Source organism: Leopardus geoffroyi, chromosome D3, assembly GCF_018350155.1.
Source record: "Leopardus geoffroyi isolate Oge1 chromosome D3, O.geoffroyi_Oge1_pat1.0, whole genome shotgun sequence".
Lineage (NCBI taxonomy): Eukaryota > Metazoa > Chordata > Mammalia > Carnivora > Felidae > Leopardus > Leopardus geoffroyi.
Window position 1 is genome coordinate 10577230 of NC_059339.1, and position 26133 is coordinate 10603362.

Genomic DNA, 26133 nt, shown 5'->3' on the forward strand with positions numbered 1-26133 from the left:
TTCAGGGCATCTGAGTGTTGCAAAGAGAGAAGGCACCGGAGGGGGAGGAGAGGGTCTGGAGGAGCAGAGAGCATCGGAACCTACACTTAGTTCAAACCCAGAAGGCATTACCTCGTGCCAGCTGACCAGACCCAAGGTTCCTCCCGTGTCCACTGTGTGTGTGTGTGTGTGTGTGTGTGTGTGTGTGTGTGACATGACGGGCTGTCTCCTTTCCTTACCCCTGCAGGTTTGCGACGGGCAAACTCAGTCCAGGCCTCCAGACCGGCCCCCGCCTCCGTGCAGAGCCCAGCCCCTCCACAGCCCGGGCAGCCAGGTACCTGCCGCCCCACCCCGACCTGTCACCCAGCTGGGACCCTGGGACCTCCCGTCCTTGCTTGCAGAGCCCGCCGGCTTCGTGCAAAGCCACAGCCACCGCCAAACCCTCAGAATGAGTAACCCTCCGGGCGGGCAGGTGGAGCAGGGGCCGGACAGAAGCAGCCTACCTGCCTGAAGTGCCTCGGCCTCTGCCCCCTTCCCTCCTCGTTGTCGGGTCACTCTCCGTCGCCGTCCTTACCTCATACATCTGCCTCCTGCTCTCTCATTTCTTCGCATCTTTCCTCAAATTGGTTCGCTTGAAAAATGCAACTGAGAGAACTCGCTATCTCCAAACTCCTCTCTCAAGGGAATGTTGGGGACACATGGTTCCCAGAACAGTAGTGTGAGACTCAGGAAAAATTGGTGGCCAAAGAGACGAGTCATATGGGAAAATCTAAACAAATGTGGATTGCATGAAACAATAGGAGCGATGCCTCATTGGTGCTGTTAACATTTTGCTCCATTTTTTTTTAACGTCTACTCATTTCTGAGAGACAGAGACAGAGCGTGATCTTAACTTGATCGTCGGCAAAGAAACCTCTTTCCAAATAAGGCCACGTTCCCAGGGACTGGGGGCTAGAACCTCAATATCCTTGGGGGAATACGATTCAACCCATTGCAGGAGGTAGTTCTAAAAATTAATGTCATGAAAATTAAACAACGCAGTGAGCTTCTCAGTACGCTGGCCTGAGGAAGGTTCTGAGTCCGAGCTCTGTCCTTTTTTTGCTCAGAAGGGAAATTCACAAAAGTTAGAGACAAAGTGGCACCTGCATGGGACATTTCCATGATGGAGTCGGTATTGAAGGGCAGTGGAAACTGACGCGACTCTCTCCCTGTGTGGTTGAATGATCTTTCATGCCCATCGGCTCTCCCCCCGCCCCATCCCAGGCTTTGGGAAATGTAGTTGTAAAAATTCCGCTGGACCAGTAACGGCCCTGTAGCAGGGGGGGACTCCGGGTATAAACTTGCCCGTCCCCTCACAAGCAATCCTTACTCCATTCGTCCATCAACCTCATAACAGCCCGTGAAACGTGACAAGCAGGTACAGGCATCCTCATTGTGTAGACCCAGGAAGGAAGTATTGGGGCTTGAACCCAGGCCTTTCTGACCCCAGAGTCCCCAGTGGGGCCGTTCCTGCAGCCCTGGAGGCTCCTTCTCATCGCCTGCTGCCCCCAGGCCTGTGTCCACACCGCCGACATGAGGGGGGAGAGGGAAGAACAGGGAAATCATGCCACCTGTGCTCCACCCCTCTCTCTTTTCCCCATTCAGGGCCTCCAGGAGGCAGCAAAGCCAGCCCTGGGCCAGCAGGACGCTTTCCAGATCACAGACCAGGCAAGTGTTCCCCCTCCTCCCATACCTGTCCAGTGGCCACGCCCTCCCACCTCCTGTGAGAGAGCCCGGGCTGCCAGACCTTCCCCAGCTGTGCCCAGAGACCCATCGGATGAGCTCTAAGGGACCCCCTGATTCCAAAACCCTAGATACTCCTTACCAAGATTAAATAGAAAAGGACAGAGCATACAGCGGTTAAGAGCACGGACTAACCTGAATTCACATCCTAGCTCCTTCACTTCCCAGCTTCGTGACCCTGGGCAAGTCACTTAACTTCCTTCCCTCGGCCTCAATTTCCTTATCTCTAAAATGGGAGGGATGCCTGGGTGGCTTAGTGGGTTAAGTGCCCGACTTCAACTCAGGTCACGATCTCATGGTTCGTGGGTTCGAGCCCCGCATCAGGCTCTGTGTTGACAGCTCAGAGCCTGGAGCCTGCTTCACATTCTGTGGCTCCCTCTCTCTCTGCCCCTCCCCTGCTCGCTCTGTCTCTTTCTCTTTCTCTCTCTTAAAAACAAATAGAGAGTTGGGGCGCCTGGGTGGCTCAGTCGGTTAAGCGTCCAACTTCGGCTCAGGTCATGATCTCATGGTTCATGGGTTCGAGCCCCGCGTCAGCCTCTGTGCTGACAGCTCAGAGCCTGGAGCCTGCTTCGTTTTTTTGTGTGTTTTTTTTTTTTTCAACGTTTATTTATTTTTGGGACAGAGAGAGACAGAGCATGAACGGGGGAGGGGCAGAGAGAGAGGGAGACACAGAATCGGAAACAGGCTCCAGGCTCTGAGCCATCAGCCCAGAGCCTGACGCGGGGCTCGAACTCACGGGCCGCGAGATCGTGACCTGGCTGAAGTCGGACGCTTAACCGACTGCGCCACCCAGGCGCCCCAACCTGGAGCCTGCTTCGGATTCTGTGTCCCCCCTCTCTCTGCCCCTCCACCCCCCCACCCTCTGTCTCTTTCCCTCTCGAAAATAAGTAAACAAAAAATAAAATGGGAATAATACAAGGATTTACCTCACAGAATTGATGGGAGGATTAGACAAACGAATACACATAAAACTCTAGCACGTGGCCTGGAGTGGATTAAGGTCATGCTAAGTGACCATGATTCTTGCATATGATGTTATGCATCATCTTCGGTTACCATGGCTACAGCTTAATCATTGCTTCCTAACTCACCAGGTACTGTGTGTTAAGTAGTATACATGTAGTAGGTTGTATATTTTTGTAAGTTTATTTATTTATTTATTTATTTATTTATTTATTTTGAAAGAGAGAGCGTGCATGCCTGAGCAAGGAAGGGGAAGAGAGGGAGAGAGAGAGAGAGAAGGCTCCATTCTCTCAGTGAAGAGCCCGATGCAAGACATGATCTCACGAACTGTGAGATCATGACCTGAGCCACCCAGGTGCCCCTATCATGTAGTAGATCATTTTTAAAATATTAGCCGATACTCTTTGAGTGCCTGCAGTGTCATAATTCCCACTTTACAGGTGAGGAAACCGAGGCTCAGAGACTTTAAGTACTTTGCCCCAGGTCACACAGCGGAGATTCAAACCCAGGCTGTCTGGCTGCAGAACCACACCGCTGATCAGTGCCCCCCTGAGGTCTGTTCTGCCCACGTCTGAATCAGCTCCTGGGACTTGTTATGAGACATAGACTCCCGGGCCCCATTGCACTGCCTACTCAGTCAGGGTGGGGCCCAGGAACCTGCATTTTTGCAAGCTTCCCTAGGTGGTTTTGACAAAGGCAACATTCTGACAATTGGTGAATGACATCATGGGCCCCCCACCCCCCACCCCATCCCCGTCGACTGGATATGGTGATCCTCCGTGGCCGGGCCGGGGTAGTTCTGGTGCAAGGCTTGCCAAGCTCCTGGTATACAGTAGGCGCTCATCACTAACGGTAATGCTGCCACAGTGGCTCAGACACAGACACAGAGGCTCAGCTGCCTCTTTCCTGCCCTCTCCCCATCTCCTCTGCAGAGGTGGCTCCCGGTGAGCCCAGCTACGCAGGGGCCACCGCCCCAGCCCGGGAGGACAGAACAGGGGGAGCTGGGGGCTACTCAGCAGCTGGAGCCAGGGAGGACCGAGGGGGCCACCCACCGGGCCCCTATTCCCAAGCGGCTGCTGCGGCTCCCCAGCCCGCCGTGGCCCCTGCCCGCCAGCCCCCGCCCCCGGAGGACGAGGAGGAAGAAGCCAACAGCTACGATTCGGATGAAGCAAGTAGGTGGCACTTAGGGGAGGAGTGTTTGGGGAAAGTCACTTCGGGGTGTCGTCCCCGGGGACATCAGAATAGTCCCCCCAATATGCCAAGCCTAATAAGCTGTATCAATCAAGTTATAAAGATGCAAGTTTGTGTTGCTGAATTCAAAAAATGACCTCCGCTTTCTAAAGAGAAGGTGCTGTGTGTTTTTTATTGTGATGAAAAGCGTAACATCAAAGTTGCCATGTAAATCACTTTTATATATATATATATATATATATATATATATATATACACATAACTTATGTAAATCACATATATATATATATATATACACATAATTTATTGTCAAGTTAGTTAACATACAGCGTATACAGTGTGCTCTTGGTTTTGAGGGTAGATTCCCATGATTCATCGCTTACGTACGACGCCCAGTGCTCATCCCAACAAGTGCCCTCCTCAGTGTCCATCACCCATTTCCCCCCGTCCCCAGCCCCCCCCATCAACCCTCAGTTTGTTCTCCTCATTCGAGTCTCTTACGGTTTGCCTCCCTCTGTTTAAAACTTTTTTTTTTTTTCATTTAAATCACTTTAAAGAGTACAATTCAACTACATCGACAATGCTCAGATGTTCAGTGTTTGGTGGGTCCACAAGTCAAGCAGAATTATACGACCCAGCATCTCACTTCTACAATTGTGTGTGTGTGTGTGTGTGTGTTACTAGTTTCCAAAACTCTTTATTGTGTGTCTTCTCGAAGTAATTTTTTAACCATGATTCAAATATTTCTAGACATTTCCTCTTGCATCCATTCCTTCAGTGATTTATACAATGCCTGCTGTGTCCCTCTCCCACTCCGACCCGAAATCCTAGGGACACACACACACACACACACACACGCAGTGGCACTTATCCTGGGTGTGTGTGGAGCAGCAGAGGAGAGCTGGGGTGGCCGTTGTGAGCTGGAGGGAGGCGTGGAAGGACACGTGTCTGGATCTAACATGTGTTGTGGGGTTGGGGGCATCCCAGGGGCTCCAAGTCAAGGGGACAGACCGCACCCACTCATAAGAAGTGGACGAACAGCCGTGATCAGTGGCGTGGCTTGGCCCCCCCGTGTCACCACTCCTTGTTGTAAAGTGGGAAGCAAATACTGCCTCCCGCACGGAGCTGAGGGGATGGTAAACTGAGATACCCCCTGGGAGGTAAAACTGGCAGTCGTTATCATGATATAGTCCTAAACACACAGGAGGAATTATTATTTATGTGGTATGCACATCAGAAGTAATAATAGTTCATACTTGCTTATTTTATGCCGGGCGCTTTTCTAAGTGTGTTCTGTGCACGTGCTCATTGAGTCTTCCTGCTCGGCCTGGGAGTAGTTGCTTCTACTCTTCCTATTTCGCAGATAGTGACACTGAGGCTCCAAGAGCTTCAGGGACCTGTCCAACCTCACAGGGCCAGTGAGTGGAGGGGCTGACGGTCGTATTGCTGTAGCAGATCAGCTGGGTGAAATAGATCAGGGTGAAATATCAGCTGTCCCCTCTGTCCCCTGTGCTCTGTCATGGGTCTGCGGTCTCGGGAAAGGAGCGTAGGAAGGTCCACCGCCTTGTGAGCGACGAACTGTTTCCTGCCTCGGAAATGCACGCTGTGTCCGGCCCACCTTTCTGCCTTTCTGCACACTGGCACTTGTGCCCAGAACAGTATCCACTGCTCCTTCCTTCGGCCTTAAGTGTCTCTTCACTGACCTGCCGAGCCTAGATGATCCCTCCCAGCTTGTATCTGTCCCTCTTACGAGCTGACCCCAGTGATTTATAACAATCCTATACTGTATTTAGCTGTATATACCGCTCACTCACTCATGCACTCATCTTTATAACCAATAAGTACTTATCAAGTACATACTGTGTGCCCCAAACTATTCTAGGTGCTAGAGACACCATGGCCAAAAAAAAAAAAAAAAAAAAAAGGCAGCCAAAATGGCTAATCTAACGAAACGACCATTCTAGTGGAGAGAAACAATTAACGTACAAATGAGTTCATTTCAAATAGAGATAGCACAGCAGGAAGGAAATAAAGGCAATGGCCACGGGGGTGGCTGCTTTAGATGGAGTGGTCAGCGAGGGCTTCCCTGAGGAGGTGACATTTAAGCCGAGATGTGGATGATGAGAAGATGGCAGCCACGTGAGGATCTAGAGGGAGAGTATTCCAAGCAGAGGTAACGGCAAATGCCCAGATTCATTTATTCCTTTAGCAAGTAAGTGAGCACCGACTGTGTTTCCTGCACTGTGCCCAGTGGGGGCCCAGCAGTGAACAGGACAGTCACAGCCCTTGCCCTCGTGGGGCTCTCAATCTAGCAGGATGGGAAGTCGTTAACTTGGCAATTGCACACCCCATTCACTGATCACAGGTGTGCTGAGGGCTCCAAAGTAGAGGAGGGTCTACCAGGATGGCGAGTCCAGAGCAGGGACCGAGTCTTCCTCTCTGTAGGCTCAATGCCTGGACCAGACTGGGCACCTAGGAAGTGCTCAGGAAATGTTTGTTGAGTGACTGAATGAATGTTCTCTCGGTTCCTGCCTCTGCCCCCTTCAGCCACCCTGGGTGCCCTGGAGTTCAGTCTTCTCTACGACCAGGACAACAGCTCCCTGCACTGCACCATCATAAAAGCCAAGGTAGGTGAGAGGCCCAGCTGGGGACCGCTTAGGATGCCCTGGCATTTCTAGGGGACTCGGGGATGGCGTGGGTTACCAGGCCTGTTGATCTGTGACCGTGACGGTAATGAGAAGGGGACAGGAATTAACCGTGGCCACTTGCTTTGGAGGACTTTCTTCAGGGGTGGTCTCTGGTGGAGGGGAGGGGCTCACTGATCTGTAGCTCCCGGGAGCAGAGGCAGCTGGGCTTCAAGGGCAGAACTGGAATCTGCCCAAGAGGCGCCGCCCGGGGAAGCGGTGACAGCCTGACCTGACAGCTGACATGCCCACCGAGGGCTCCTTCTGTTGACGTGACCATCGGGCTGGAGCAGCGGCTGGAGTGGGGGCAGGGGAACCATTGTTGCAGATGCAAGGACATCTCCCTGCTGCGGGCCCCCGGGGGAGTGAACGGACTCAACTCCAGACCCCGAGGAAAGCTGGACGATGCCAGTGCAGATCCCAGAGTTCCCCCCGCTGCAAGCCTGGTCCCCCGTGGAAGAACAAACAAGAAGCAAGGCTCAGGAAGCAGACTGCTGGGTTCAAATACCAGCTCCCTTGCTGTGTGATTTGGGGAAAGTTACTTCGCCTCTCTGTGCCTCAGTGTGCCATTTGTAAATAGGGGATAATAATATGCCTCTCCCGTAAGGATGACTGAGTACTTTTTTTTTTTTATTCTGAGAAAGAGAGTGTGTGAGTGGGGAGGACAGAGAGGGGGAGGGAGAATCCCGAGCAGGCTCCATGCTGTCAGCGCAGAGCCCGATGCAGGGCTTGATCTCACGAACTGTGAAATCATAAGCTGAGCCGAAGTCAAAAGCCAGACGCCCAACCGACTGAGCCAGCGAGGCGTCCCAAGGATGACTGAGTATTAAGAGGAAGGTGGTCACATATTCCCGTCTGCCCAGGACAGTCCCTGGCCACGCCTGTGATGCTGTAATGATTAAAAGCCCCCCTTGGGGCGCCTGGGTGGCGCAGTCGGTTAAGCGTCCGACTTCAGCCAGGTCACGATCTCGCGGTCCGTGAGTTCGAGCCCCGCGTCAGGCTCTGGGCTGATGGCTCAGAGCCTGGAGCCTGTTTCCGATTCTGTGTCTCCCTCTCTCTCTGCCCCTCCCCCGTTCATGCTCTGTCTCTCTCTGTCCCCAAAATAAATAAACGTTGAAAAAAAAAAAAAATTAAAAAAAAAAAAATAAAAGCCCCCCTTTTCACTTGCCTAACGCCCCAGTTTGGGATATAAACGAGGCTCAGCAGTGCCTGGCACCACCCCTGGGTCAACACACCCAGGTCGCGTCTTCGGAAGAGGCATTGAGCGTGTATTTTGTATCCGTCACCGTAGCAAGCACGTGCTTGCACCCACCCCCGGCCTCCACTAGCACCGTGAGGTAAGCACATTCATGATCTCATTATATCTTCCTGGGAACCTCCGAGGTGGGGATCATTATTAGCCCCATTGTACAGATGGGGAAACTGAGTCCTAGAAAGGTTAAAGCCTGAGGTCACCCGGCAGGTAGGGATAGAGCTGGATTTGAGTCTGGCTCAACGCCCAGGCATTCAGTCCCCTCTTTCAGCTCCAGAAATGGGGGAATGCCACACCATGCCAGCCCCCTGGAGACAGGGCCACAGAAAACTCACACGCTCTCGGGCCGGGCTGGTAACGGAGGTGAGGAAGGTGAGTGAGATGTTCGGCTGTGATGGTAACTGTGGTCAGCTGGACTGAGCAGGCCCCAAACAGAGACGTTCAAATTCAGATTTTAAAAGCACAGCGTCTGCCAGTTTGCAACGTTGGAACCCCAATAGTCATTCCAGAAACGTCTGCTAAATACCTCCTCTGTACCAGGCACTGTCCCAAATGCTGGCGATCCCAGAGTGAACAGGGGCTGGCCCTGTTTTGGGGCTCACTTTGGGGAAACAGCCAAGAAACTGTGGCCGTAGCATATCCTGAGGATCACACACCCTCCGGGGCTTTCCACAGATTACTTTGTTCCCCTTCACCTTCACAGCAACCTGTGAGGAAGGGTCTATCATCATCATCCCCATTTTATAGACGGACACACTAAGGCACAGAGGGATTAAGGGACCTGCCCAGATCACATAGCCAGGAAGTGACAGAGCTGGGATTTGAACCAGTGTAGTCCAGCTCAGGAGCCTGCGTTCTTACCCACGATGCTGCTCTGCGAGCTCTCCCCCTTGCACCCCGCTTTGTGTTACCGTCTCCACATTGTCCGCACTCGCTAGTGTGGGGCCCAGAGCTCGCCCTTCATAGGAGAGATCTTCATCCCCTAAGAACATGAACAGATAGGGAAACAGGTGCACAAAGATGCATGACTTTGGGATTAGGGCTGTGAGAAGGGACAGTGGGAGCCCAGAGGAGGGACGTCTGCCCAGCCCTGGCCTAGGAAGTTGACAGAATGTGTCTGGGCCCCGGGAATTTGGGGTTGCTCATATAAACAAGCCCAGTGTAATCCCTGCCCCAAACTCCCTTCCCCGACAGTGTCTCCCTTGAGCCTCATTCCAGCCCTGTGGGGGGGGCCAGGCAGACATTGTGATCCCCCTTTTATGGGTGACGAAACTGAGGTCTCAGAAATGAGTACAGGGGCCAGGGCCAGAACTCAAGCCCTCTTTCCCCAGCTTCTCCTCCTCTCCCATCTTCCCTGTTCTGGAACATCGCCTCCCATCTCAGAAATAACAGTCCAGCCTTGGGGCGCCTGGATGGCTCAGTCGGTTGAGCGTCCGACTTCGGCTCAGGTCATGATCTCGCGGTTTGTGAGTTCGAGCCCCGCCTTGGGCTCTGTGCCAACAGCTCAGAGCCTGGAGCCTGCTTCGGATTGATTGTGTGTCTCCTTCTCTCTCTGCCCCGCCCATGCTCATTCTCTGTCTCTCAATAATAAATAAACATTAAGAAAAAAATTTTTTTTTTTAAAAAGGAAAAGAAATAACAGTCCAGCCTTAACACAGCAGTTACCGTGGGCCAGGCTCTGTGCCCAGCACTTTACAGGTATAACTGTGTTGAAGTCCTACCGCTCCATGAAACAGATACTGTCATCCCATTTGACAGCTGTGGAAAATGAGGCTCAGGGAGGCTAAGGAACTTGCCCAAACTCACACAGCTGGGAAGGCGTCTCACACGGCCAGGCTTCAAATCCTGTCTGCCTGATTCCGGCGTTCTTTCCAAGAGACTTCACTTCCCTTCTCTCTCTTTGGAAAAGGAAGCACACGGGTGGACCGATGGGCAGGACAGATGTCAGGGGCTGTGTCCATTGCCTATGACGGTTGAGTGCCAGGCCCCCCCAAGGCCCTCATGCTGTTGCCTGTTCTCTTGCAGGGACTGAAGCCCATGGATTCCAACGGCTTGGCTGATCCTTACGTTAAGCTGCATCTCCTGCCGGGAGCCAGCAAGGTACCATATGGCCCGGGCCTCTCGGCAGGCTGGGCACACGGGCCTTGGCAGGCACCCAAGGTTCCCAGCCCAGAGCCTAAAATAGCCTTATCTGGCCCCAGCGCCCCTCCTCCCTGAGCGGCAAAGTCCTCGCGAGGGGTAAGGGACAGACGGGAGTCATTCTTCCCCAAGGGGCAGGCGCTCTGCCCGTTTCCCCAGCCCAGAAACCTGGGACCCAAGGAGCTGCCGAAGGCCAGGGGGGAGCAGAAGCCCTGATTATGCGGTCCACCTGCTCAGATACCTTCAGTGGCTCCCCAGTGCTGACCGTGGCTCACTTCCCCCACTCACTACGTCCCAACCAAAGACTTCTCAGCTCTTAACAGAAATGAATAACTCTCTCCAGGCTGTGGGGCTGAGCATTTGAGAAAATGTTCTGTTACTGAGTGAAAGTCAGTATATTGCAACCTTGCCCTGGGAAGGGAAAATGGAGTTAACTCTCCTCCCTTTGGATTGACCCACTCAGAAGACAAGGCTAGAAAGGAAAGGGTGCTTTCTTGAGTTTTGTTTTCTGGTTTGTTGACTTAATTTGATATGGATGTCCTAAAAACAAGGGCGACCGCACGCTCGCTTATGTGATCTTGGGAAACTGCCTGTTAAAAATCTCTGCAAATAAGAAGTGCCACATCACACAAAAAGAGGACACACGTGCGTGCATTCACATGCATGTTCTCTCTCTTACCCTTTCTTTGTTTGGATCAAGGAGAGTCCCTCACCTGGCTGTGGCCAAACTTTGAAGTGTTTGGCTACTACTCATTCTAACTCCCCAGTGACATTCGCTTCTCCTTGAGACTCTTTGCTCAGTCCTCAATCCAAACTTGCTTTGCCAAAGCACCCAGTGAGTCATTTACATGTTAGTATGAATTAGATTTGTCACCAGGCCACCTCTTCTGGACATAGTGCGTGTTTAGCCTTCTCTCTTAGAACAAAATGAAAACTTTGTCCCCGAAGGAATTCAGGCATGGAGGAAGACAGAAGGAACCATTTCAATATCCCCAGAAATTGTTTCTTTACTGCCTAGAAACGGGGGACTCTTATTTCTGCCTTTCTGGCCTATAAATCATATTTTTTTTCCTCAGAGGAAGGTGTCTCTGCTTTCTAATCTTAGTGGAAAGTTCAAAGAGAGGGACCAGTGCATGGAGGGAGGGGTGGCCCAATGTCCAGCATTGGTGATGGCTGTAGCCATCACCCTACAGGATGCCCCTCACTCACCGAAAACATGCATTTGGGAACATCTGAGCCCCTGGATACTCGTAAGGGGAGAGGACTCCTACATCACCCGCCCACCCCCCACCCCCAAATCAACCCAAAGGATAGGGCCACAGGGCTGGCTCCCCACCGAGGCAGGTGTCTGTCCATCTCTCTGGGCTCTAGTCCAACAAGCTTCGTACAAAAACCCTGCGGAACACCCGGAACCCCGTGTGGAACGAGACACTTGTCTATCATGGCATCACAGACGAGGACATGCAGAGGAAGACGCTCAGGTACCTGGCAGGAGGGTGGGCGGGCAGGACACGGAGGCTGGGCCGATGGACACGTCTGTAGCTGCCAGGGGCCACTCTGGAAAATGTGTCTGCTTACTTTTTCCTTTCTTTTCCACTTCTACAAAAACAGTATATTGCTGGTAGAAACTTTTGAAAACAGCGATAAACAAAACCCTTAACATCTTGGTATCTGGACATTTGGGTTGTGTGTGTGTGTGTGTGTGTGTGTGTGTATTTATGCATGTGACCTTGCATGTGTGTGCAAACAGTTCTTCTAAAATTAAGTATTTATATGGGACACCTGGGTAGCTTGGTTGAGCGTCCGACTTTGGCTCAGGTCATGATCTCGTGGTCTATGAGTTTGAGCCCTGCATTGGGCTCTGTGGTGACAGCTCAGAGCCTGGAGCCCGCTTCGGATTCTGTGTCTCCCTCATTCTCTGCCCCTCCCCTGCTCACGCTCGACATGTCTCTCTCTCTCAGTAATAAATAAACGTTAAAAAAAAAAAAGTAAAATTAAGTGTTTATAAAAATGGACCATCCTATTAACTAATTAGCCTCTCTTACTTAACAGTATATTGGTGCCATTTTATATTCTTCAGTGTTTTATTAAACTGCATTTGTAATTATAGAAGTCATAAATGAATACATGTTCCTTGTTATAAAAAAAAAAAAAAATTACAGAGAAGGCAAAGCTCCTTTTAAATGTTAATCCCCTCTGCCAGCCCGGGTCTGCTTCCTCCCTTTGTGCGTGAACACATATTCATACTGCTGTTCAGAACCTATAAAGTATCATGTTGCATAGATATGGAACTTTCCTTTTTTTCTTAACAATGTATCTTGGCGTTATAGCCAGGAGAAGACATTTAGATCTGCCTAATATTTGACTGCTTCGGAGAGTTGTACAGAACGGCTTATCACACGTTTTTGAAAATGTTTTATAATTTAAATATTACAAAGACACAGAAGAGTGTAGAACGTAATAAAACAAACACCGACAAACTCAATACTTGGTCTTTTAGAAAATCACACTCTTCTGCTGTATGTGCTGCTTTTTAAATTATTATTATCTTCAAGAAATAAAGTGCCACAGAAGCAGGTCGAAGCTTTTCTTCTATACCCTCTCCTTCTCCTCCTTCCCTCGCAGGGCTAAACACCATACTGAATTTTATGGATATCATTCCCCAGCATGCTTTAGGCTTTAGCTGCATAACTAGTATCTATACACCGTGGTGGTATTATCTGGCATGTTTTTAAATTTTATGTAAATGTTTGCCAGTTTATTCAGCCATCGCCCTGTGGACGGACATTTAGGTTGTTTCCAGCTTCTATTACCAACAAAGTTGCAACGAGTATCCTTTATGGACGGACATTTAGGTTGTTTCCAGCTTCTATTACCAACTCGACGAGTATCCTTTATGCTTCCGTGTATACACACTGGTGTTCCCTTAGGATAGAAACGAAGTGAGCAGGCATTTGCTGCTTCATAGTATCCGCCGTTGTGGGGTTTGTTTTATTTTACAAATCGCACAAACGGCGTTTCAAATTTGGCTGTTCCACGCACATTCCCACCAGCTACACTATTAGTTTAAGTAAACATTTCTATTGCAGGGTAACATCCACTTAGAAAAATGCACACATAAAAAAAAAAACTGCACAGATTGATGAATTTTTACCACGTGAACACATCAGGATCCAAGAAGAGGACGTTCCCAAGACCACAGACTCCCTGCCCCACCAGCGCCGTCCCCGTAGTGAGGACCCCTCCCTCGGGACATTCACTGTCCTGACTTCTGACAGGACAAATGAACTCAGTCTGGTTTTGTACTTTACATAAACGGGATGGCACAACATGACCCTTTGTGTCTGTCTCCTTTCACTTAATACTATGTTTGTGACACACACCCAAGTTGTTGCTTGTGGCTGTAGATCGTTGATGCTTGTCGCTATTTAGTATCCCCTGGGGTGACGATGCCACAGTTTTATGTGTCTGTTCTACTGCTGAGGGGCATTTGGTTGGTTTTCATTGGGGGGCTATTATAATAGTACGGCTGGGAACATTCGAGTCACATATTGTGCATGCTTTTCCTCCTAGGAGAGTAAGGGTTGAATTGTAGTGTATGTGCACGTTCAGCTTTAACAGAAAACTGCCAGTTTCCCAAAGAGATTGTACCAGTTGCCACTCTTAACAGCAGTGCACGAGAGTCCTGGGTCCTCCCCATCCTCATCAACACATTTCCATTTTGGCCATTCTGGTGGCTGTGCCGTGGTGTCGCAATTCTGGTTTTGCATTTCCCCGATGATTAATTACAACACTGTTTTCTCTTTCATTTTTTTATGTTTCTTCCTTTTTGAGTGTGAGGGAGACAGAGTGCGAGCAGGGAAGGGGCCGAGAGAGAGGGAGACACAGAATCCGAAGCAGGCCCCAGGCTCTGAGCTGTCAGCACAGAGCCCGACGCGGGGCTCGAACCCACGAACCGCAAGATCGTGACCTGAGCTAAAACCAAGAGTTGGATGCTTAAAGACTGAGTCACCCAGGCCACCCCCCCCCTTTAAAAAAAAAAAAGTTGATTGCAGCAGCTTTCTTCGTAATAGCTCAAAACTAGAAATGGATCAAAAGCAAATACCCATCAGTAGCACAAGTATTATGGTATAGTTTCACAGTGGAATACTATACAGCAGGGAAAATGAAAAATGCCTATAGACGTAGATGAAGCTTATCTTTGAGGGAGGTCATGACAAGGAGGGATCTTGAGGATCTTCCAGGAGCCAGAACATTCTATATCTTGAGGTGGGTGGTGGTTACATCAGTGTATACCTATGCAAAAATTCAGCAAGTTATAAATTTAAGATTTGTACACAGTACTGCTTGTAAGTTACACGGTAATAAGGAAGAAACAAAGTACCTGGCCTAGTGCTCAAAAAATAGGAAACTGAAATATTCCTATGCACACGACACATTCCTCGTCAGTATCAATCACAGCTCTTGGTACATAGTAGGTGCTCAATATAGGCCCTTCTTTCTCTCCCCACCCCTTCCTTATGTTGATCGCAGGATCTCTGTCTGTGACGAGGACAAATTTGGCCATAACGAGTTTATCGGTGAGACCAGATTCTCACTCAAGAAACTGAAGCCTAACCAGAGAAAGAACTTCAACATCTGCCTGGAGCGGGTGATCCCGGTGAGCGCCTTTGCCTCGAGGGTGCGATGGGGGAGAAGAGTTTGGGGGCTGGGGCCTTCCTCTGGGGCCTGCAAAGGGGGTGATAGATTTGCAGGGTGCCCGACAGTGGAGGTGGGAGGGGGATTTCAGGTCACAACATCGGGATGGCATCCTGGCTCTTCAACCCTGTACCAACATCACTTCTCTGACATCTGCGTCCTCCTCGGTGACATTGAGAAGGGTGGTGTGGTGCAGCATGTGGCCTGTCTGGGTTCAAAGCCTGGCTCCGCCATTTCCCTGGTCCCTGGCCTTGGCCAAGGGTCTGAACTATTCTGAGCCTCCGTTTTTCTAGTCTACAACATGGGCATCCTAACAGGACTTTCGCCATAGGACGGTTGTGTGATACATACAATCAGAACAGAACCTAGGGTCTAATAGCCACTTGTAAATTAACTGTTGCTATTGTAGAAAATAATACTGCCTCACCCCCTTGTCGGTCACGAATTCATAAAGCACCACGCAGATCAGCGGGGGACAGGGTAGCATAGTGCTTAAGACATGGGCTCTGGAGCCAGACTCAGGCTCTGGCACTTCTAGTATAATCTGAGCCAAATGATTTGACCTCTCTAGGCCTCAATTTTCTCATCTGTAAAATGGACTAACGTAGCAAGTACCAACTTCATAAGGTCTTTGAAGGCTTAATCTGAGACTACCTATAGAGCATTGGAGCTGTTACTGCTATGTTCTGCTTGCCTTTTGGGAAAAAACAGGAACCAAACCAAGGCGCTCCAATTGGAGATTGGAGAATACCAATCTATACCTCGGAATCAACTGGGGGTTTTTATTTTTTTCAATTGTTTCTATAGTTCAGTGTACTTTAGTAGCAAACTTACAGGAACAGCACAGAGGACCTACGACATTAAAAAACAGGTAGGACTTGTAGGACAACTCAGAATGGTGAATGGAGGGAATCTACCATGTGATTTAAAAAAAAAAAAAGCCACAAACACCGTTTAGCTGCCGTCGATAAGAAATTTCCTTGTTTAAAAAAAAAAAAATCCAAATGCTGGCATTGTCCAGAAAAATGTAACTGGTTTATTTAAGATCGTTATAAAGTTGAAGCTGCTGAATCGTGTTCATTGAAACATGTTCACTTGCATTAATGCTTTAGGTCTCTGCATTTGTATTAAAAATTCACACACAAATGAAAATGGAGAAACTGTTAATACCTGATTTCTGTCCCCTGTTTTTTCCCTTGCAATCATATACTCAGGTAACTTTTGATTCCCATGGGAAAAAAAAAAAAAAGTACCTAACGTTCAGAGCCACCAATAACAGGAAGAAAAAAATTTTCTGTAATGTTTAGATAGTTTTGAGAGAGAGAGAGCGCACACGAGTAGGAGCAGGGGAGGGACAGAGAGAGAGAAACCCAAAGCAGAATCAGCACAGTCAGCTCACCGACCTTGAGATCATGATCCAGAATCAAGAGTCAGGTGCTTAACCGACAGAGCCACCGAGGCACCTCCAAATGTTATCTATCATAGTGGATTCTTAAGCACTTTCTCCGTCTGTGTGTGGTGCACTAGCTGAATGTCTTTTGACACAATGTTGCACGTTTGGCATGGAGCGTCTTCAAAGAGGCCGGCCGGATAGGCCTCACTGCCTCCTGCAAAGTACTAATGGCTGCACTCCGGAAGCGCAGATCTGTTTTGAAGTCCTGAGCAATTTCTCGCGCCAGATGCCGGAAAGGAAGTTTGCGGATCAGAAGTTCAATGGACTTCTGATAACGTCTAATTTCACCCAAGGCCACAGGGCCAGGCCTGTGACGATGAGGTTTCTTCACCCTCCGGTAGAGGGCGCACTCTTGCAAGCAGCTTTTGCAACCTGTGGCTTCCTTGAGGCTTCCCCCGCCCATTTTCGAGCAGTCTGCTTCGTATGCTCCCTGGCACGGAGACCTCCCTACTTACCCACCTTCTCCTTCGGCTGGAGCACAGCTGGAGGTGTTGAGCGATGCTGGCACAGCGGAGGCTGCAAACACAGTTCTCAATTGGAGATTTTTAAACCAGAGTTTCTTTCTTTTTTTTTTTTTTTTTTAAATATGAAATGTATTGTCAAATTGTAAACCGGAGTTTAAACCACATGTTAAACCAGAGCTTAAACTGTGATTCGTGGGGCTCTCCCTGGAGATCCTGACTTAGTGAGGTAGGGTGGGACCCAGCACTCTGTATTTTTAAAGACAAAACAACCTGCCCATTTTACATATGGGCCACCTTGGGCCCACAGAGGGGAGCGAGCTGCCAAGGTTATGCCACAAGTCAGTGGCTGTGCTCTCACGCTCCGGCCAGAGCCTAGCTCTCCTGCAGCCACCGGTGTGACTCTTCCCCCTGGGCAGTGGCCAGCTCCCCACAAGGACTCCGTGGGGGGCGGGAGGGGAAGTCCTACAGCATCCTCCCACCAGATGGCCAGCCCGAGGATGGAATATCCCATGTGCCGCACCATGTTTCTATAGCATAGGCAGAAGAACAAGACAGAGCAAGGAAAATAGCAAGAAGCAATTTGCCCCAAATGCCAGGCTCCAAATAAATCATTAAAGACAATCCTAAGAGTGAAGAATTGGCTCTGGCTCTTTTCCTAGAAACAGCTGGTTCTTCAGGCCTCCTCCTCCATCCCTCACTCAGTGAGTCCAGCTGGTCAGGACAGTGGCCGGGCCCCCACCTGGGTTATCTGCTCCCGAGTCTGCCCATCTTGCTGTGAGGGGTGCAGCCAGGCCCAGAGGCACAAAGGTGGTGGGGACAGGCAGGGGCTTGGAGCCGCCACAGGACATCTTTTGCTCTTTGTCCTTAACCTTCCCACCGCCAGCTACCCCCACATGCCCCACGAAGAGCAGGGGCCTCGCAAGTGCTGTCCCTTCCCCCCACCCCCGCCCCGGACCTCAGTTTCCCTCATCTCTATAGTGGGGAGGTTGGATTTAGGCAGTGGTTTCGACATTGTGTTCCCCGGAGTCCTAGAATCCCACAAAGGGGCCTTAGGAACCAAGGGGGGAGAAGTACCTCGTGGTTCAGACCCGAAGCCCCCTGTGCCAATTCTACCAAAGCAGATGAAATCTTACCTGTTTTATGAGTGGGGTGCCCTGCCACTTCTTGGCTATGTGACCTCGGGCAAGTGGCTTAACCACTCTGACCCTCAGTGTCCTCATCTGTCCAATGGGATAGGAATACAACCTACATCATAGGCTGTTGTGCATTAACGTGGTCTGTCAAATGGTTAACATTACATAAATTTTATCTAAAAGAAAGGGAGCTGGAGGACCACAGAAGTTTGGAGAACTCACCCTCGTGGCTCTGGCTGCTAATGGAAGGATGTGGGTTTCCGATCCTTCCCGTGTAAGGAGATGCGCCTCATAGACTCATGTTATCTTTCCTTTCTGTTTCTTTCCTCTAAGATGAAGCGTGCTGGAACCACCGGGTCAGCCCGAGGCATGGCCCTTTATGAGGAGGAGGTGAGCACTTGCCAATTCTCTTTTCTCTCCCTCCCAGCTCCTTCCTTATTCTTTCCCCCAAAACCACTTGCCCGTCGGTGTACCATGAGAGAGGTACCCCTTCCCATTAGAACACGAGACCAAATGGATGCTCCTCCCGTCTGGAGCCCCCAAGGCCAAGAAAGCCCACCCTCTCACACCCGGGGCACACCCTTGAGTTCCCCTGCCTTGTTGGCAGAAGCTCTGCTGAAAAATTCTGCAGGACTAAAGCAATGCCACTCTCCTTCCATGGGGACCTAGGACAGGCTGGCTGGGGCTGGGTTGGGCTACATATCTGTGCCCTCTGCCCAGGTCCCTCATGGGACCCCAGGGACTACAGGGGTGAGAAAACTGTTCTACTCAGGCAAATCTGAGTTCAGAGTCAGACTGGAACCAGGGTCCAGCCCCACCTCCAATCACTCAGGGCTCTGTCCTTGTCTAAGGCAGAGTAAAGCCCCAGGCCCCCGGGTGCCTGCATTGCTAGCCCGACTTTCTGGTCTCTGGAGACTGGGGCGCATCTGCTGTCCATGGTGCTGACCGTGCTGGGGCGGCCCAGCGCCTCCTACTTTCCACAGGCTCCTCCCTCCTGCCAGTCATCCGTCCAATTGCCTGGCCCCCTCCCCTTCCTAGACCCATATGCCCTCTTCTTCTACAGCAGGTGGAACGAATTGGTGACATAGAGGAACGTGGCAAGATCCTGGTGTCCCTCATGTACAGCACACAGCAGGGAGGCCTCATCGTGGGCATCATACGCTGCGTGCACCTGGCCGCCATGGATGCCAATGGCTACTCAGATCCATTTGTCAAGCTGTGAGTCATTGGGACTGTGAATGGACCCCAGACGGGGTCCTCGATCGTTGCAAAGGGAGAACCTAGAGAATTTCCCCCAAGATCATTGAACGTTGAGGCTCAGAGAAGGGAATGAGCGTGCCCAGGGTCACACAATGAGGTGATGTCCAGAACTGGCTAGAGTGTGAGTCTGGGGTCTCAGACAGTCAGACCGCTGTGTCGCTCGCCCATATGAGGGGTTTTGTGACTCTGTCCTCTCCAGTGGGAGAGAGGCAGTCGGCAAGTTGCAGTAACCCCATTTGGAGCCCCCTGGAATCAGCAACACATCCCTCCAGCAGTCCAGAGCCTCACCACCGAAGAAGCAATTCCAGCTTTTCCCAGGTGCAGTCTGGAAATGCTCTAAGAAAAGGCCTTAGATTTTGGTTATTCCAGTAATCGCCACTATGGGGAGTAAGAGAGACGTGTTATCTGTGTTAGTCCAGGTCCTGTGGAATGATGCCAAGATGGGATTCAACAGACAAAGGTTCACTAGGAGAAATGCCTGAGTGAGGGGAAAGCAGGGAGGGAGTGGGAGAGGCCACCGTGTGTGCGAGAGCGGAGAGGGGAGGTGGGAGCCAGTGGAAGCATACTAGATGCAAGTTCAGCGAGACCGTCCGAGTCCTCAAGGCCCAAATCAGCCGCCAGACGAGTCCCACGTCTCCTAGGAGTGGGCCCTGCCACCTTCAGTCATCAGCTGGGAGCAGGGTCTTGGCACGAACGTGGCTGGATTTCCAAGTGCAGCAGCTGGGGCCTGGGTCAGTTATGCTGTGGCTGGAGGTCCACCCGGCACGTTCTCGTGGCCACCACTGAATCAGACGTGGGGCTCCTCTCCCATCTCTGCCAGCTGCTAGCTGTGTAACTATAAGCAAGTTGTGTTTCTGTCGATATGGTGGCAAGCCTGGGCTCCGGGTCCAGACTGCCTGGGTTTGAGTCTTAGAGCCAGTAGTCTTCAGTGTTCTCCAGCTGTGTGACCTTTGGCTCGTGCCTTCACATCTCTGGCCCTCGATGTCCTCATCTGTAAAACGGGAAGAGTAATATTGGCCATGAGGTTCTCTCCTCCAAGGAGCAGACACCAAGACTAAGTGAGATATGCAAGAGATTTTTTGGGGAACATGCCTGTGAAGAAGATTTGAGAGGGAGTGAGAGGAGGGTCAGAGGAAAACAGGTGGGGAGGAGGGGGGGCGGTTGGGCAGGGAAAGTCGAAGATCAAAGTGCAGTTCTGAGGAAGTTTTGACGCAGGCTGTGGGGAATCCTGGAGTGCAAAGTCACTCGGAGGAGCCCTGCACCTCCCAGAAATGGGGCTGCCTCCTGTCCCTGCCGGCCCAGGTACGGGAGCTGCCCAGGGCAGGCGCAGCCACAGTGGGAACATCGGGGTGAAATCAGAGTCCAGCAGCTTGTCAGCCAATTTTGCCCCCTGCGGTGGGAGATCTGAGAGATGTGTTTTCGTCGGGTCCGGTACGTAGTAAGCGCTCCACAAATATGTGCCATTATGGTTATAAATCACCACCACCACTATCCCTGCTCACGGCAAAGGGTGCTCATTGTTCCCTCCAGCCTGGGAGACGCTCCCTCCCACTGACTGCCTTTCATAATCGAAAGCAATGCTTCCCTTCAGGTCATGGCTAAAGCTCAGTGTGGACTTGGCTTCAGATTTTCTTCGAATGAGGAGTTAGTGAACAAAAGAACCCACGTGTCAGGGATGAGTTTGATTTCTGGGAGTCCTTGGCTTTTATTTTCTCATACGGTCCAATAGAGAAAATTGGCTCATGGACTGCTGTCCTGCCCTCCATTACATCCCAGCCACATGCAAATTGTTTTTCTTAAATAATTCTCCCTACCACCCCTTCTCTCGTCTGCCCAATCTCTGCAGAAGAAGGAGCGTTGCTGAGGTCACCAGTAAAACGGCTGCCCTGGTGGCCATTGTGGGAAAGCTAAAAGGAGGCCATTAATCGGTTTAAGACCAAATAAAGATTTTTAAAATCAGAATTGATTTTATCTCTTTAAATTTTTTTTTAATGTTTCTTTTTGAGAGAGAGAGAGAGAGAGTGTGTGAGTGGGGATGGGGCAGAGAGAGAGGGAGACACAGAATCCAAAGCAGGCTCCAGGCTCTGAGCTGTCAGCACAGAGCCCAATGCAAGGCTCGAGCCCACGAACCGTGAGATCGTGACCTGAGCCGAAGTTGGACGCTCAACCGACTGAGCCCCCCAGGCGCCCCAATCTTATCTTTATCGTTCAGTACCAGCTTTGTGTCTCTTCTTGAAAAGTATCCTCGGGGCGCCTGGGTGGCTCAGTCGGTCCTGTTTCAGATTCTGTGTCTCCCTCTCTCTCTCCCTGCCCCTCCCCCACTTGTGCTGTACGTCTCTCCCCCTCAAAAATAAATAAACATTACAAAGTAAAATTCATAGATGACGAAAATTATCCTCACGGGCTGTGGGGGGTACAGGCTTCCAGTCATGGAATGGATGAGTCGTACCCCTGAAACTAATGGGACATTATACATCAACTATACTTCAATAGAAATAAATAAATAAATAAAATACATTGTCCTCCAAAACCCTTCTGTAAGTAAGGAAAAAAAAAAAAAGTTTGCCCTCTTTAGAGATTGGGCAGCTTGGGGTATGCCAGAGCTACAGTCAAGTTCAAAGTTGCACAGCGAGTGATAGCTTTAATCCGAATCCAGATATCCCCACTCCCAAGAGTTGTTGGCCTGTTTTATTTATTTGCCCAGAAGACATTATTTGAGCACCGACTATGTGCCAGGCATTGTGCCTACACTGGGGAAGAGCCTTCTAGGCAGAGGTAATGGTATGTGCAAAGGCCCCGGGGTGGAAAGGACAGTGAATGGGGAGTGGGGTGAAGAGCATGGCGCAAGACCAGGCTGGGCTGGGGCACGGACCCAATCATACAGCGCCTTAAAGGCCACATCAAGGATGTTGAACTTTACCCTGAGGTCGAAGGGGGAGCCACCGACCAGTTTTGAGCAGGATTTACTATAATCAGATTTGCTTCTTCTCCTTTCTGTCTACACAGTCACCGTCTCCCCAGGACTTGGGGGCAGTCTGAGGGGCAATAGTGAGACTCCAGTCACCACCGTCTAGGCTTTCAATCTGATCCCTTGGGAGAAAGTACTGGCTAAGAGCGTGGACTCCATAGGCAACAGCTGGGTCAAGTCCCCAGCTGTGTGGCCGGAGGCACGTGTCTCAACTCTGGATGCTCAATTTCCTTGTGTGTAAAACAGGTGGCCGTAACTCCACCGTCTAGGGTTTGTTGAGAATTAAATGTACCTACGGTCCTTAGCGCAGTCCCCGGTAGATGCTCCAATGCACGTTGGCCGTTGTTAATGTTGATTCGCTTTCTGATTTGTTCATTTACTCTCCTGACGCTGGACGGCACCTTTGGGGTCATCAAGAGTCTGCTCTTACTCGTTAAACGTCATCCACAATAGCATTTCTGTCTCCTCTCAGCTGGCTGAAACCGGACATGGGAAAGAAAGCCAAACACAAGACTCAAATAAAGAAGAAAACCTTGAATCCTGAATTTAATGAGGTGAGGCTGCCCCATTTTTGTCATGCTCTGAGAGATTTCCTAGATGCGAGAGAGGAGCACGCTCCCTACTAGGACGTTGTAAAGCACGTCAAGAAAACTTTTTCTCACAGATCGACTTGAATTAGCTAAAGGATAGGTAATGAGTTCCTGGTCACCAGAGGGAATCAAGCCTAAGACAAAAGCCTATGGATTAGGAATGCCATAGGAAGAAGCTGCATTCGGAGAGAGATTGAAAGGAAATCATCTCCAATGTCTTTACCAATTCGAATAGTTTGCAGTGCTGAAATTTGAGGAAATAAATGGGGGTAGTGATGCCCTTTACCATCCACCCAGTTGGCGCTCCCTTCTCTCTTCTCCCTCACCCACCATGTCCATCTGGGCATCAAGTCCCCGCAAGGCCACTGTCTACATACCCTCTGAACGTGCTCCTTCCTGTTGTCTGTGTTACCTGTCTGGCATTTTCTGTCTGGACTGTTGCAGTAGACTCTTGCCTGACTCCCTTGCGTTTGGCCCACCTAAACATGAGCTTTCTAAAGAATGGATCCGGATTTGTCATCCCTGTTGCTTCACCCAGCAGTGGCCTCCCCACCTCTTAGGGTGACAGTCAAACCCTTTCGAACTCACGTCCCACCCCTGCCCTATCTTGACTCCCCTTCTCAGGTCACAGTAACCTCACACGGGTCCTTGGTACCTCTCGTAGCCTTTGCCCTCACTGCTCCCTTTTTCTGGCCTTCCATCTCTCTCTTTTCCTTTCTGGCAAACTCCTTCTCATCCCTCAGGAGTTGGGGTGGTAACCCTGCAGGTACTCTCTCCTCTGTGTTTCCAGGCTTTACATGCCCCCGCGTCTTACCCTGTCCCTCTGCATCATTTGTTGACAGTTTGGTCAGATGGTAGGCGTCCGGAAATATACGTTGAATATAATGATCTGATGTTGGGTCAGAGTCCGCGAGTATGGATTTTCACCAAATGTCGGAAAGCAGGGAAAGAAAACTACAGTACACGTGTTTTGTGTTGTTTTGTTTTTAAAAATGCATGTGCCTATATGGGCGTGCATGGAGAATGTTCTGTGTAAACAGAGCTCAGAGCATCCCTGGCCAGTAGTTCAGCCCACCCCGTTCCCAGGTCCCTCTTTCAGCTGGACCCCAACTCAGACTCAGGAATTTTGAGTCAGGAACCAACTGGCAACTGTTGCCGACCTGCCCTACCCTCTCCTGGAGTCTGAACAAGTCACGGAAGAAGAAATCCAGACAGCCGATAAGCCTCATTAACAATAAAGTATGAAACAAGGCCAGACACCATACTCGTCACAAACTGGCATAAAAATACCGTAAAGTGTTGATACGGGTGTTGGTGAGCCTGTGGGGAAAGGTACACGCCATGCGCACGAGAACAAATCAGTCTGACTTCCCAAGGGATGTTTGTGAAACTACTCCAAAAGCCTTACAGTTTTTAAGTTTAAATTCCATTTATTCGGGGAACAGGTAATATAGTCACATATTTGAAAATTCCTAAAGGACCCAAGGTATCCAGTCAAAATCCTCCTCCTTTCCCAGCCTCTATCAACTACTTGTCTTCTTCCAAAGTAACTGTATATTGTCCGTTTCCAGAATTTATAAGTATACAAAACAAATACGTATGTGGCTTGCTTTCTTTTTTTTCCTTTTTTTTTTTAATTTTTTTTTAATGTTTATTTATTTTTGAGACAGAGAGAGAGACAGAGCATGATCGGGGGAGGGTCAGAGAGAGAGGGAGACACAGAATCTGAAACAGGCTCCAGGCTCTGAGCTGTCAGCACACAGCCCGACGCGGGGCTCGAACTCACGGACCGTGAGATCATGACCTGAGCCAAAGTCGGCTGCCCAACGGACTGAGCAACCCAGGTGCCCCTGTGGCTTGCTTTCTTATTGATCACAGATGACATCATAGAATATGCCCACTGCTCTCTATCTTAAAATTTTACAGACTCGGAAAGACATTTCTCGGAATTTATCCTAAGTAAGCTGTCATAGATGTACACAATGACTTAGTTGCTGTTTGCCTTTTCTCATATCATTAACGGCGTGGAAAGTTGGAAACAACCTAAATACTCAACTGTTGGGCATTAGGTTAAGGAACAGCCACACAACCATTAAATGAAGCCATTAAAATGGTGATGCAGAAAAAGATTTGCTAACGTGCTAAGCTGTTTTTTTTCTTTTAATTTTTTTTTAATGTTTATTTATTTTTGAGACAGAGAGAGACACAGCATGAGCAGGGAAGGGGCAGAGAGAGAGGGAGACACAGAATGTGAAGCAGGCTCCAGGCTCTGAGCGGTCAGCACAGAGCCCGACACGGGGCTCGAACTCACGAACTGTGAGATCATGACCTGAGCTGAAGTCGGACGCTTAACCGACTGAGCCACCCAGGCGCCCCGCTAAGCTGGTTTTTATCATATGTTACAAAATGGGAAAAGAAGGCCATAGTGCAGTATATTTATTTTATATTTCATAGAATATTCAAATGTTTCATATAATATAATACTCAAATGAATATTCATATTAACTTTTAAAAACATACTTTAATGTGGTCACACACGGGGAATGTTGACAGTGGCTATTCTTGGGTGGTTAGACTGCAAGTTTTGGTGTTTAGGTTTTATTTTACTTTAGCTTCCTTGTTTGTTTTAATGGTGAATGTGAATGAATTTTATAGTTAGGCAGAAACGTTATATAAAAGTCAGATTATCTAGAAACCTAAGCACCTGTCCCTCACATTAGCCTCCGGGCCCTCGACTATCCTTAATCTCTAAATGATGGAGTGAAAGGAAAACCCACTTCAGAAGCTACCAGAATGGAAGGACTGATTTCACGGGCCATCTGCCTTCAAGTAAACTTGGCCAGGAGCAACTCTCTTAGAAAAGCCCCATCAGCCTTCCTGTTTCAAACAGAGAGTCATTGAAACGAGAGCTACAGGGCTTGAGGGACTTGGTTATACAGAGTGTTTGTTGAAAGGGGATTGTCAGGCCTGGGGTAAAGGCTCGAACAGGAGGGCCCCCTTGCTCCCAGATGCCCAGTTCTAGGGCCTCCCGTTGGTCCACGAACCCTTAGGGCTCAGCCTCTTAGCTTCTGATTCTCAGGGCTCAGGACCCTCTCACTCACCTGTCTTCCCTCTGCTGCAACTAGGAGTTCTTCTACGACATCAAACATAGTGACCTGGCGAAGAAGTCCCTGGACATCTCGGTCTGGGACTACGACATTGGAAAATCCAACGATTACATCGGTGAGTGCTCCCAGCTCCCAGAGAAAAGCCCATCCTCCGGGGAGAGAAGAGCCTTCCCCAGGCTTCTCTTGGGGAGGGGGGCGGTGGAGGGGCGGGTCAGGGCATTCTTTGTCTTTTGTGGCCACATTGCCCAAACACCAAGTCAGGACCCATGGTACTGGTTTGGGTCCAACGTGGGGATGCTTTCAGAGGAAAGGGCTTACAGAGCTGGGCGATTGGGTCACGACTGGTTATGTGCTGCACAAATCATCTTTAGTGCATAATCGAATCACAGAGGACAGTGGGGTCTGTGGCCTCAGAAAACAGGGCGCAAAGGAAGTCTCCTTGATCTGTTTGCAAGTCGTGGAGGAAGGTT

The 26133-nt window shown here is 50.0% G+C and overlaps 1 protein-coding gene across 7 annotated transcripts in view; it reads left to right on the top strand.

Moving 5' to 3' along the window:
* Window positions 1-26133, top strand: part of RPH3A (rabphilin 3A) — a 276496-nt gene that overhangs the window by 247758 nt on the left and 2605 nt on the right. For all 7 annotated transcript variants that reach the window (XM_045459689.1, XM_045459690.1, XM_045459688.1 and 4 more), the window contains 11 exons: window positions 227-313; window positions 1624-1686; window positions 3657-3896; window positions 6463-6542; window positions 9877-9951; window positions 11362-11471; window positions 14524-14650; window positions 18072-18128; window positions 18802-18956; window positions 22439-22520; window positions 25682-25778. In XM_045459689.1, the coding sequence (XP_045315645.1) occupies window positions 227-313; window positions 1624-1686; window positions 3657-3896; window positions 6463-6542; window positions 9877-9951; window positions 11362-11471; window positions 14524-14650; window positions 18072-18128; window positions 18802-18956; window positions 22439-22520; window positions 25682-25778 (1173 nt within the window). The remainder of the gene's footprint in view (window positions 1-226; window positions 314-1623; window positions 1687-3656; window positions 3897-6462; window positions 6543-9876; window positions 9952-11361; window positions 11472-14523; window positions 14651-18071; window positions 18129-18801; window positions 18957-22438; window positions 22521-25681; window positions 25779-26133) is intronic.